Source organism: Medicago sativa, chromosome 5 (assembly GCF_051527215.1).
Source record: "Medicago sativa cultivar Bolivia chromosome 5, Bolivia_mono, whole genome shotgun sequence".
Taxonomy (NCBI): Eukaryota; Viridiplantae; Streptophyta; class Magnoliopsida; order Fabales; family Fabaceae; genus Medicago; species Medicago sativa.
In genome coordinates this window covers 6,485,762-6,499,395 of record NC_140753.1, presented here as the reverse complement: position 1 = coordinate 6,499,395, position 13,634 = coordinate 6,485,762, and the positions used below count along the sequence as shown (strand labels likewise).

The 13,634-nt window shown below is 37.5% G+C and overlaps 1 protein-coding gene across 1 annotated transcript; it reads left to right on the top strand.

Annotated features, from left to right (window-relative positions):
• The first annotated feature begins 394 nt into the window (after positions 1-394).
• On the top strand, positions 395-13,599 carry LBA1 (RNA helicase). The gene is made up of 29 exons (XM_085712983.1): positions 395-1,103; positions 4,547-4,798; positions 4,883-5,053; positions 5,180-5,230; positions 5,404-5,496; positions 5,650-5,745; positions 5,855-5,905; positions 5,988-6,106; positions 6,974-7,082; positions 7,951-8,073; positions 8,170-8,241; positions 8,324-8,395; positions 8,499-8,565; positions 8,784-8,926; positions 9,004-9,075; positions 9,147-9,275; positions 9,461-9,616; positions 9,759-9,872; positions 9,955-10,053; positions 10,130-10,207; positions 10,345-10,479; positions 11,007-11,081; positions 11,247-11,358; positions 11,521-11,882; positions 11,980-12,042; positions 12,131-12,202; positions 12,380-12,511; positions 12,602-12,721; positions 12,907-13,599. Exons 1-29 carry the CDS (start codon positions 603-605, stop codon positions 13,027-13,029), a joined length of 3,762 nt encoding a protein of 1,253 aa, XP_085569109.1. The 5' UTR covers positions 395-602; the 3' UTR covers positions 13,030-13,599.
• Positions 13,600-13,634: the final 35 nt, after the last annotated feature.

The window sequence follows — 13,634 nt, the reverse complement described above, 5'->3', positions numbered from 1 at the left end:
CTGAAAGGTCGAAGAAGAAAGAGTGAGAGTTGCAACAACGAATTGATCAAAGTGATAAGAGACTTGAGTTCTTAAACACGTGGTTAGAGTTCGATTTCTAGCTAATACCTATAGAAAAAAATCCAATTAAAAATGAATAACGTAAGATGCATGCACCACAAATTTTCTAAAGGAGATTAGTCATTGTAGGACGTAGTGAACATTACCCACTAATATTTTGATAACCGAAAGGAAAAAGTTAAGAGGGCGGAAAAGTCACGTGAAAATGATGTGCGTATCTAGATTGTATATTACCCAAAAAGCCCCTCTAACACACGCGTGTTCACGCGCGCTTGGAAACATTCATCCGGTTTCTCACTTCGTACTTCTCTTCTCTTCTGTGTGTCTCATTCTCATCGCGTGAGTTTGAGACTCTCTCTCTCTCTCTCTCTCTCTCTCTCTCTCTCTGTTCTTTCTTCTTCACATCTTCCATAACCCTAACCCTAATTCTAATTCATCACAAAAATTTCATTCATAACCCCTATTTCATCTTCCACAACACAACACAGCACGCACTCTCTCAAAACCCTAACACTGATACGATCGCACACTCTTCTCCGACGATGGACTCAACACAGAACAATCTCTTCGACACTGCTTCACAACCCGACACAGGAACCGACGCATACACTTTCCTCGAATTCAACACCCAAGGCGAAGATTTCGACTACCCTGACTTTCGTGACCCGATTAGGTCACCCGTTGCATGGCCTACACCTTCCGATTCACTCGCTGACCCGTCTGGCTCCGCCGGGTCGGATCATCACTCAGATGCATCTCCCGTTTCTGCTGCTCCGACGAAAGGTGGTAGGTCCGGTGGAGGTAGTGGAAGCGGGTCACAGATGGTGGATTCGCTTGCTGCTGGGATGAGTGGGTTGAATTTTGAAGATACTGGTGATGACGATAATTATGAATTTGGGAAAGGGGATTTTACTGAACATGCTTGTCGTTATTGTGGAGTTTCCAACCCGGCTTGTGTTGTTAGGTGTAATGTGCCTTCGTGTCGAAAATGGTTTTGTAATTCAAGAGGAAATACTTCTGGATCGCACATTGTCAATCATCTGGTCAGTTTTTTTCGTTATCTTTGATTATTAGCACAATATTATTAATGAGTTTGATAGATATTTGATTGAAAGCGGCGTCTGATCCATGTAGCTTTATTTTTGGATTTAGGGTTAGTGGTGAATGGTTTGGTTGTTTAGAAATTGGAGAATTAGGGTGCATGATAGGTGAAGTTTGATCACTGGCATATTTGAATATTTATCATTCAGAAATGTGGTTCTGTATCTTAGTTCATATTTGAATTCTAATGTAAATTAATGAAGTCAACAAGAGATTTATGTTAGGAAATGGCTTGTACTGTACACGAGGCTTTAGAGGGCGGTCTTATATATTGGGTTTCAAGACATTAGTGTATTCAAATGCACTGTCCTCCCCACATGTATAAATGACATTTTTAATTGTCTTCAAGAAGTGATGTATGGATTTATTTTGTGACTGGATATCATATAATTATCTATCAGACTTAGGTTAGTTGAGTGGCGTCTATAACATTTTATTTTATCAAACTCCTGTTTTTTTGATTAAATTTGGTTATTGATGTTGGTTGAACTTAATGATGTTTGTTGAATGTATCAGTAGAATAGTTTTACAGCTGTCCGTGTCTCTGTTTCATAGCCTGTTGTGTGCTTTTTATTCTGTTTATGAAACTTATTAACTGGCCTTTGTATCGGGCTTCATGTAAAATATATTACATAGCCCCCTTTAATTTTATGCTTCTATATGAATTGTGCAATGGCTACTCCTTTTGGGATTGTTACTCTTTTCATAATCTCTATTAAATAAATAACCATAATATAATCCACAAGTCCTAGCTCAACTGGCAAAAATGCCGAAATTGTTAGGCCGGATGCCATGACCGGGGTTCGAACCCCGGTACCTCCACTTGTGTGTGTGAGTTTATAATGGCTTTGCCATTTCGTCTATCTACCAAAAAAAAAAAAACCATAATATATAAATATCTACCTTGGGACTTGAATTTTAGTATTATACATCCATTACTTATATTATTAATTATATCATCATTCTTTTATATGAGACTACATTTTATTTTAATACATTCGGTGATCCATGTTCTGATTCCATGATTTTTTTTATCTTCTACGCTTCTTTCCGAGCTTTATTTGACTGACTTGTACTTAATGAAGCAATGTTAGTTTTTCTTATAATGCTTAATATGTTATCAACGATTTAAAAATTAGTAGTACCGTGTGTGTTGAGCACATGCCATAGATTCAATAGGTTATGTAGCTGGGCAGTTGGTATTGTGGCGTTTTTATTGTTTTTATTCCCTTAATGGTCCTGTTTGGCATACCTAGTAGATTTTCTATTCTAGCTCTTAGTTATCTGATTTGAAATTTGTGGCTGTTTATATCTAATAAAATTAAAAAATATGGGGAAAGTAGGATATTTTTCCATTTTGATGGTGGCACTTATCTAAACTGGATATGTCATAAATCAACCTAAAATACCTCTGAAAAAGTCTTTTGTTAATTCACGATACTTTGGTGAGTTGGTTTGCACAAATTTGTGCCCAATTTGCAGATAACCATGAACCAATGAATCAGTTCACTTCCGATTTTGACAAGCGAGGAAACTCCCAGAACCAAAACTGGTTTGCAACAATTAACCAGATATGGGAACCAGCACTTTCTTTTTAGCGCACTAATTTATTTCCCTTTTAAAATGAACTATATGATGATACACACTGCCTTTTTATATAGTTAATCCTCCTCTATGTTGTTTAAAAACTTATGATGTGAGACCGTTTAAACATTAGTGTAAAAGCTTAAACTAGAGGGACAAGTTATATGCTGCCAACTTTCAATGCGGGACTATTTTTATTTTGAAAAATATTGGGGCTACTCGTATCTTATTATTTGTTAGCTGTTGGGCTTATTTCCTTTTAATTTTAGCATGTACTTTATTACTTACAACTGGACATTATAAGAAGTTATTGGTAACGTACTGAATAAAATATTAGAACGTATCAGAAATCCAACAAACGTACAAATTTATACCTCCCACATACCCAATGCTTCAAGAGTCGCGTACCGCGTACTCGGAATGGTACCATGAGACCTAGGCGACTATGGTCCGGGATATTCAACTCACCCAAATGCTTCTTATTAACAATTAAAACTGTGATCCAGAGTGAATTTGCAAGCTCTGTTATTTGTATTGCCATGCACCATGTTTGCTGTACTGGTGAGTGCAATCCTAATAAGCAATAACTATGTTTTCGATGCTCTGGTTTTTACATGTTTTGTTGTATGTATTGTATTAGTACTTAGTAATTAGTAATTGATAATGGTAATTGGTATGACCGACTATATTGTAGCTGCATCTTGTGGAATCGTTAATTTTCAAAAATGAAAGAAAACAAGCCAAGTGAAGAAGAAATCAAATGGATATGGCTTCTTTAAACTTCAAAGGGAAAAATTAGTTATCTTAAGCGTTGATGAGAAAATAAACTTTTATATCTCAACACATTTATGATTTGTTAAGCATTTATGGGATATAGTACTGTATATTTCTCATCAATGGCTGAGATAGGTTTTTCAGACATCCAAAAAAATAATCCGTAATTTGCATGTATACCAATTACCCTACCTTTGTTCCTCTAATTACATTTTTGGATAAACTTGAAAACTTTGTTCTCTACTTTTTGTCTTTGAACTGGTTTAGCACATTTTAGTTTGCCTTAACTTGGGGCCGGTTGGTACCTCATTATAGAAAATCTAGAAAACAACAGCCACCTATAGCCTTTTTCCACTAGATGGGTCCGGTTACATGGATCAAACATATAGCGTAATATTCTATCACGACTCGTGTAAAGATAGACTATTTTGACCAAATCTCTCTTAATGGTTTCGCCATATAGTTTTCCTTGGTGTCTCTATGCCTAACCATCACACTATCTTCTCTCCCGGCTATTCTCCTTTCCGGTGCTTGTATTGGTCTTCTCCACACAGTTCACCTTATAAGATGAAACTACTGTATTTTCTACAGCATGTGCTGATTTTGTTCATGGTCTACAAAAGCAACTTTCTCATGCTATTATTCCTAATATTGTTTGCATGACTGATTGTCCACTGTGACATTCTCATCTCTGCAACAGTCAGCTTGTTTTCTGAATCTTTTAAACCCAAACGTTCATAAGCAAACAAGTCTGTTGGTTCCTTAACTGATATCTCAGTTGGTTTGTTGCCAAGCAACAAGAAGAAAATTTCTTCTTTATCTTTATTAGATACATTTATGAATTTTAGATCCAAATGTTATCACTACAGATACATGTATGAATTTTAGATCCAAATGCTATCACTACTTGAGTGATAACAACTGATTATTTTTGTTTTTTTGATGTTGCATTTAAGGATTATAGTTTGTAACGGTCTTTGATGAGTAAATGTTACTTAGTTTGCTGCTTATTTTGTTTTTCTTTTAGGTTCGGGCAAAGCACAAGGAAGTCTGTCTGCATAAAGACAGTCCATTGGGAGAAACAATTCTTGAATGCTACAACTGTGGGTGTCGTAATGTGTTTCTTCTTGGGTTTATATCTGCAAAGACTGAAAGTGTAGTTGTTCTTCTTTGTCGTGAACCTTGTTTGAGTGTCAATGCTTTGAAGGATATGAATTGGGATCTGACTCAATGGTGTCCCTTGATTGATGATAGGTGTTTCTTGCAGTGGCTTGTCAAGGTTACTTTCTTTCCTGCTTTCCTTTGTTTTGAATAATTAAGGTTATGTTTCCTGTGTATCTTTTGACAATGTGGACTTCTGCAGATCCCATCTGAGCAGGAGCAGTTAAGGGCACGCCAAATAAGTGCACAGCAAATAAATAAGGTGGAAGAATTGTGGAAGACAAACCCCGATGCTTCTTTTGAGGACCTTGAGAAGCCTGGTGTAGACGATGAACCTCAGTCAGTGGCTTTGAAATATGAAGATGCATATCAGGTGTGTTAACGATAGCTTCCTGGCGTTTACTTTTGTAATACAACTATATAAGGTGGATTTCACAATTTTCATGGTTTACTGCTTGGGTCTTACATACTATGTTTCATTTTTTACTTGTTGTCTCAGTATCAAAACGTATTTGCACCTCTCATTAAGCTTGAAGCTGATTATGATAAGGTAATATTTTTTTCTTTTCTCTTTTTATATAGTTTTGTCCCTTGGCTGTTTAGCTTGTTATTTGTTCTGTTTGTACTTTTTATCTTCTCCAACTAGTAAATTTTCGGATGAGTCCTTTAGTTCCATCTTCTGTGGTGTTATTTGGCATCTTATATGTGGCTATGTTGATGTAGATGATGAAAGAATCACAAAGCAAGGACAACCTCACAATTCGATGGGATATTGGTCTCAATAAGAAGCGTGTTGCATATTTTGTATTTCCAAAGGTACTATATCTTCTTGCCGGGCACTAATTACTGCTACAGTTTTGTATTCAATGTTTTTCATCCTACGTGCTTCATAGTTCGTATTTGATGTTTTCTTTTTTCTTTTGTTTTGTCTCTCTACGGCATGATAAACAATGGTGTGTCATATTGTAGGAAGATAATGAGTTACGACTTGTACCTGGTGATGAGCTACGTTTGCGTTATTCCGGTGATGCTGCACATCCTTCGTGGCAGTCAGTGGGTCATGTGGTATGCATGAGTGAAGAAAACTAGCAAAATGTTTTAACTTTTAGACAGTTACGATTTACCTCAAACTACGACAATGTACTGTGTAAAGTGATCTAAATGCTGTTTTCAGATTAAGCTAACTGCACAAGAGGAGGTTGCATTGGAACTTCGGGCTAGTCAGGTAAACTTAGATATTATATTGAGTCTTGAAAGCTCCCTATCTGTAGTCAGTACTCATTAGTCATTGCTCTTGTTGTGTTCAGGGGGTTCCTGTTGATGTCAACCATGGTTTCAGTGTTGATTTTGTCTGGAAAAGTACCAGCTTTGATAGGATGCAAGGAGCTATGAAAACCTTTGCTGTAGATGAGACAAGTGTCAGTGGGTAAGTTCCTACTGTAGCAGCTTTAATGGCATTAGTTCTGATGCCTTCCTTGCATGTAGTAGTTTTATTTTATACCGTTTCTGTTTTTCCCTTGTTTGTTATACCTCATCGATTGTAGATTGTAGTGGTCATGATTTTGTTTTTTTATCAAACATGTTGGCTTATGTTGGCAAGGACATAGCTATAATTCTTAGGGTTCGGGCCGGGCCGGGCCTAACCCAAACCCTAAAAAACAATGGACAAAGAATGGAGACAAGATGGGCCATGCTGAAGGAGGGATCAGGTCCTTGTAGACCCTCGGGTTACACATTCCATCCCAAAGGTTTTAGGGGGCAGGGGTGTAATTTTCTAATCAGTCTAATAGTCTCTCATGAGTCAAATTCATTACTGTCTACTAACTACTGGTTCTACAAGTCGCTATTAATTGGAGTGTGATTAGGAATGGAAGGGTAACCATGGAGTATATATCGTATCTTCTGATGGCGTGGCACTGGGTATTATTTTCTATTAGTTGTTAATGCTTAAGTTATACTGGGGCATATTTATGACAATGGAACATTTCTATAATGAAATTGCATGTATGAAGGGTTATATTTGATGAATAAATTATGAGATTTCCCAGAGTTTATGATTCTTTTGTGCAGTGTTATCATTTGGTGGATGTCAGATTATGACTGCCAGCTAAAAATTCTCCATATAAACATGGCGTTGTGGCTTATGGTGGATAAAATAGGTGTTGCGCCCTACGGCTGCTCACTCAATACCCGCCAAGCCATAATGCCATGGCGGTAATTTGGCGATACTGTTCCAGTAGAGTTTTGCTTCACATTTTGTTTGGATTTTTTATGACCGCTTATTAAAATGCAGGTATATATATCACCACTTACTGGGTCATGAAGTTGAGGTTCAGATGGTGCGTAATGCATTGCCCCGTCGCTTTGGTGCACCGGGTCTTCCAGAACTGAATGCATCTCAAGTATGCCTTCATTTCATCTGTTATTTTATCTTACACATGCCTTGTAATTTCCTTCATAATATTTCGGATATTGTGCCGACCATTTCACATTATTGTCCATGACAGATTATCTGCTTCCATTCATCTGCTGCTTTAGTATATGTTTAGGTAATTGGGAAGGGGGAGTTTTTGTGAGAATGGCGGTTCCCTTTCTTTAGCATTTGAAACTAATGAGGAAACAGATGTCATTTTAAATCGTATATTAACATTACATTGCCAACATTTTTATAATGAAAAATATATGTTAGCCAGTAGGTATGATATCTAGGTGGGATATAGAAATATTATCAAGAGATTAAAAGCAACTTAGCCTCCAAAATCCTCCCAAATAGGGAGGCTTTGAAGCATGGGTGCTGGAGCATTTTGGAAGGTTAATTTGAAAATACTTCATTTTCCATTGCTGTCTATGAAATCTCTAATGTATGGGGAAAGCTTACCTTTGACCTTCCCTTCCTCTCCATTAAATGTATGGGAAAGAATTTTGGAGGGTTAATTTGAAAATATTTTATTTTCCATTTGCGGTCTATGAAATCTATGGGGAAAGCATACCTTTAACCTTCCCTTCCTCTCCATTAAATGATTTGGCTCCAGCCAAACATGCCTTTTAGTGGAGTTTGATACTTTCCATTATTGAATAGTATTTTTATGCACAGCATAATATTCTAAATTATTAAATTGAATAGTATTTTTATGCACAGCTTAATATTCTAAATTATTCAAAGCACTAAATAAAATTGGAGAAATACCTTGCCATATCATTGTGTGAGGTGTCACTGAAAAATTTTGTATGTTGAATTTGGTGTCAAGACACTGATGATCTACAATATAGGTATATGCTGTCAAGAGTGTTCTTCAGAGGCCTATTAGTTTGATTCAAGGACCACCTGGAACTGGTAAGACTGTAACTTCCGCAGCACTTGTATATCACATGGCCAAACAAGGTCAGGGACAGGTATATTCCTGAACATTTTCTAGACATTATACGCTTTCTTCCTCTTTGTGCCTCTCTTTATCAACTTCTTTCCTCCCCTCCCAACTTAATTTTCAGGTTTTGGTTTGTGCACCTAGTAATGTAGCCGTGGACCAGTTGGCTGAAAAGATAAGTGCTACTGGATTAAAGGTATGTCTGCTGTTGATTGTTTCAAATTTGGGTATGAAGGAAAATAGTGAACCTCCTCTGTAATATAATGCCCATATTGTAGGTTGTGAGGCTCTGTGCAAAGTCAAGGGAAGCTGTGAGTTCACCTGTTGAGCATTTAACTCTTCACTATCAGGTTAGTGTTGCATTTCTTTCCACCGTTTTTTTTTTTCTTTTCACATCTTGACCATTCACTATATATTTCTGCTTGCCTGATGCACGTAAATGGTGTCTTGCAGGTTCGACATCTTGACACATCTGATAAGAGTGAACTGCACAAGTTACAACAGCTAAAGGATGAACAAGGTACGGGCATTTTTCACGTTCAAACTCTAATCTAACTTAGAAAGCATTGCCTGATTGGCATATTGAGTCACATTGTGGTTGATATTTATACAGTTAATTTAATTATAATTTTGTACATCTTATTCAAAAAATGATGGAATTTAAGATTTCTCTGAACTTGGAGAGGCTAGTATGCATCTGGTTAAAAATTACATTTATTTCGTTTGATAATTTTTCAGGAGAACTTTCTAGCAGTGATGAGAAGAAATATAAAGCACTTAAGCGAGCTACAGAGAGGGAGATTTCTCAGAGTGCTGATGTGATTTGCTGTACATGTGTTGGGGCTGGAGATCCCAGGCTTGCTAATTTTAGATTTCGTCAGGTTGATATATATGTTACCCACGATGTTTGATTGCTATATATTTGTTCAAATCTGACACTATTGATACATTATTTAAGGTACTTATTGACGAGTCCACTCAAGCAACAGAACCTGAATGTCTCATTCCTTTGGTTCTTGGAGCAAAGCAGGTACTTGTCAATCTGCCCATGCAGTGTGTACTCTTCGATTGCTGTGTTTCTAACAATATGCTTCTGTTTAGGTTGTTCTTGTTGGTGATCATTGTCAGCTTGGTCCAGTTATTATGTGCAAGAAAGCAGCACGGGCTGGGTTAGCACAGTCACTTTTTGAACGCCTCGTTCTTCTTGGTGTCAAACCAATAAGGTTGCAGGTAATGTACTTTAGTTTCCAAGTGAAAATACATTAATAAAATTGTTGTGAATTTCTATCTGGGTTGGAATATCCCATGCCGAGTTAGTCTAGTTGACAAACTACATTAATCTAGTTTGGCTAATTTTCCTAAAGTTGTTAGCTGTACTAACCTTAAGGTTTTGTTTTTTCTCTCGCAAATATCAGGTTCAGTACCGTATGCATCCATGCCTTTCAGAATTTCCCTCAAACAGTTTTTATGAAGGCACCCTACAAAACGGAGTTACTGTTAATGAGAGACAATCTACAGGAATTGATTTTCCTTGGCCTGTACCAAACCGTCCCATGTTTTTTTATGTTCAGGTATTGTAAAGACCACCATGTACGTGAATGCAGTTTTCTTACCTTGTGCCACAAATGTTTTCGGTTTAATTTTATACTGGGCATATATCCTAACATTTGTTCATTGTACTTCTATCTCATCTTTTAATTATTTGTTTTACAGATGGGACAAGAAGAGATAAGTGCTAGTGGTACATCTTATTTGAATAGGACCGAGGCTGCAAATGTTGAAAAGATTGTCACTACTTTTTTAAAAAGCGGTGTGGTTCCGAGTCAGGTATCTTTTGAAGTGCAAATTAATCATTTGCTGCTAAACTAATGCATTAAATGTTAATATTTTGTTTTTATATGTTGAACAGATCGGTGTTATAACACCTTACGAAGGGCAAAGAGCTTATATTGTAAACTATATGTCAAGAAATGGTGCTCTTAGGCAGCAACTTTACAAAGAGATTGAGGTTGGATACCAATCCCTTGATTTACATGCTATGTATGACCTGGCCACATTTACCACATTAATTTTATTCTTTTCAGGTTGCTAGTGTCGATTCCTTTCAAGGAAGGGAGAAAGACTATATCATTCTATCATGTGTTAGAAGTAATGAACATCAGGTTGTCAACTCATCCTTGGTGGCTTTTTGCTAGCATTTGTGCTCCGTCTTTCAAAATCTTCTTGCTTTAAATGTCTGCATGTCATTATTATTTAAAACTTCATCTCGATCAATTGTTGACTTCTATACTTTTTTTAGGGAATTGGATTCCTGAATGACCCTAGGAGACTCAATGTTGCTCTGACACGAGCAAGATATGGTATTGTTATACTGGGAAACCCTAAAGTTCTGAGCAAGCAGCCTCTGTGGAATGGTTTGTTGACTCACTATAAGGTAGTTTGTGTTCTAAAATTTTTCTGCTGCCGGTACTGATTTCTTAAAATATAGATATATTGTCCTCTCTCCAGGGGCCCGAAGTTTATTTGGAATAATTGTACAATCTTCAGAAATTGAATGTTTTTTTGTATGCACCCGTATTTGGGGGTCAGTCGAATGTCCCCCAAAGGCTATCTAATGAAGTAACAAAAAACTGTTTTCTTAAAATACGCCAATCCATAAAACTTCGAGCACTGGTTTGCATGGGATGAATATTCACTAATTTTTTTTTTTATATAGTTTTTTAAAAGAATGTATGAAAAAAGAAGAATGTGTGATAGGAAATTACACAGAAATTTGCATGAAAAAATACAACAATGCTGCCATTTTAAATGAGGATTGACCATATCAACAGGAAAAATTATAAGAACAAAATGCACTGGTCTTTTATGGTTCATTGCTTTGAAGTTCTCCCTCTTATAAGAGCGAATTCATGCTAATCTCCTTTTCTGAACAAGCTACACTTTTCCCGTATTCTCTAACAGGAACATGAATGCTTAGTGGAAGGGCCTTTAAATAACTTGAAGCAGAGTATGGTTCAGTTCCAGAAACCCAAAAAGGTAGGTGTTAAAGGATCACAGTGCGATGACTTTTGTAATATTGCCTTGTTGCAGGGCACTGTTAAATATAATGCATTCAGTGGCATGCTTTTCTGGTGACACTTTTTTTTTTTAATCAGGAAGCTTACATTTCTTTCATTGTCACACTTGGTCTTATTGATGCAGATTTACAATGAACGTAGGCTTTTTTATGGAGGTGGACCTGGAGTTGCCGCTAATGATAATTTTGTTTCTGGTGCTGGCACAAGTTCAGATCGGAGGACTGGTAGAGGAAGGGGTATGTAGTTTATAATTTGTTGGGTAGGGTTTATTTTTTTCCTCCCTGAACACACTAGGTTATCCTTATGGTCAAGTTACTTCTTTGTCCCCCACTGAAATGCTTTTAGTTTATAATATTTCGCTTAGATTTTATGATAACAATGTTTGCTGTTGACTTTAGGATCTTATATACCTTCTGGTCCACCAAATGGAAATCACAAACCTGGATTGCATCCTGCTGGGTTTCCTGTGCAAAGGGTTCCCTTGCCTCCTTTCCATGGTGGTCCCCAGTCTCAACCATATGCCATTCCTTCTCGTGGGGCTGTTCATGGACCTGTTGGGGCAGTTCCTCATGTTCCATCTCCAGGAAGTCGGGGTTTTGGGGCTGGGAGAGGTAATTCTGGTGCTTCAATTGGCAATCATCTTCCACACCAAGGCACCCAACCGCCTATTGGATCTGCATTTAATTTCCCTGCTCTAGAGAACCCCAACAGCCAGCCATCTGTTGGTGGTCCATTGTCTCAACCTGGCTTTGCTAATAATGTATGCAATTTCTCCTTAAGAGCTTCATATGTTCTATCTTCATGTTGCTATGTTTTCATGCCCTGACAAGTTCTGACTTTCTATTTGTGCAAATCAGATGCCGGTCCAAGGAGCAGGCCAGTCATTCCGAGATCAATTTTCTGTTCCTGGAATGTCTCAGGTACTAATTCTTGATTTTTCCTTTGCGAACTGGGTTTATTTCTGTGTCAATTATCCTCAGGGATTCATTTGTGTTTTGATTACATCAGGACTTCTTGGGTGATGACTTCAAGAGCCAAGGATCTCATGTTCCTTATAATGTAACTGATTTCTCTACACAGGTTTGTGAACTATCGTGGTTAATTTCATACACGACAAGTCTATTTGTTTTTATGAAACCTAAATCTCATTGATCAGCAAACAGGGCATCTGGCTCTTATATTTCCTTTTCATTATAATATTCTTCAGATGTTCACATTTGTTATTTTTATGCCTATTAACACTTTGGCTACATTAAGGCTTCTCAAAGTGGATATGCTGTCGATTATGCAACACAAGGAGCACAAGGTGGATTCCCAGGGAACTTTCTTAACCAGAATTCTCAAGCTGGATATTCACGCTTCGGTTCTGGAAATGATTTTATGTCTCAGGTTGCTGAAGTTGTTATTGTGAGCCAGTTTTTCTCTGCTTTGGCTGCTTTGTGCTTATTCTGATATCCTTTTCCCTCTCTCAATCCGTAGGACTACATGGGCCATGGATCTCAGGGCCTTTTCACTCAGGTTGGGTTCAGCGATCCCTTGCAAGATGATGCAACACAGAACCATTTCAATGTGGCTAATTCCAACCCTCTTCAGTCACAGGTTTCCTTAATTCCAGCTTCTTTTTTTTTTTTCCGTAAAAAATAATAATAGTAGCTTTTACTACGAAAAATTGATTGCATGTGTTTTTACCACCCAATTCCTGACAAGCTTTGCTGTCTTGTCATTGCTGTTTGGTGCATGAATTTCGTTCCAATTCTTCTGGTAAATCCTGTGTTTTTTGGCAGATGAATTCACTGTACTCCCAGCCTTTTGCTCATTACAACACACAGCCACTGAATATGCAGGCTTCTCAACAACAGCCTCAGGGTCAGAGCTCCCAGAATCAAAAAATTCACTACAACGGTTGAGGAACTTTAGAAGCTTAATGTGGCTTTGATGGGTTATAGTCTTTGCAATCAGCAACCGGGTTTGTGCCTATCTTGTGCTGCTATATGTTCGCACGAGACATCCGAAGGATTAACTTCTTGTGGCACCCAGAGTAAAGGCTTTGGTATAATATGATTGTCGTTGGTGGAATTGTGGGGCATTGAGAAGATACAGGTAGGCATATTCTGGGCTGAAACATGAAAGGATAACCCTGTTACCTTGCTGAAGTTTTGTATTGTTTGGGATTAAGGTGAAATTGTTGGAGAAAGCATTACATGGAAAGGTTTTGTCGAAAGGGTTTCGATCTTGGAAGCAGACAATGTTGTCGGTGAAATACTGAATATAGTAATCTATACGGCACCAAAAATCGCCGAATGGACTAATTGTATAGAAGGCAAGCCAGGAATGCGGTGAACCCTTTCAGCTCCTCCTGACATGTAATTATTATACTCTTATTTTAAAAACATGATGTGTCTGAAAGCTATACTATGCAACTGTTGTGACTCACAATTTGTGGCATATAAAGGTGTGGTGATTGTTTTTCATGTAAATTAGGCTTGTTATGTGAAACAAGACACGAGTTCCC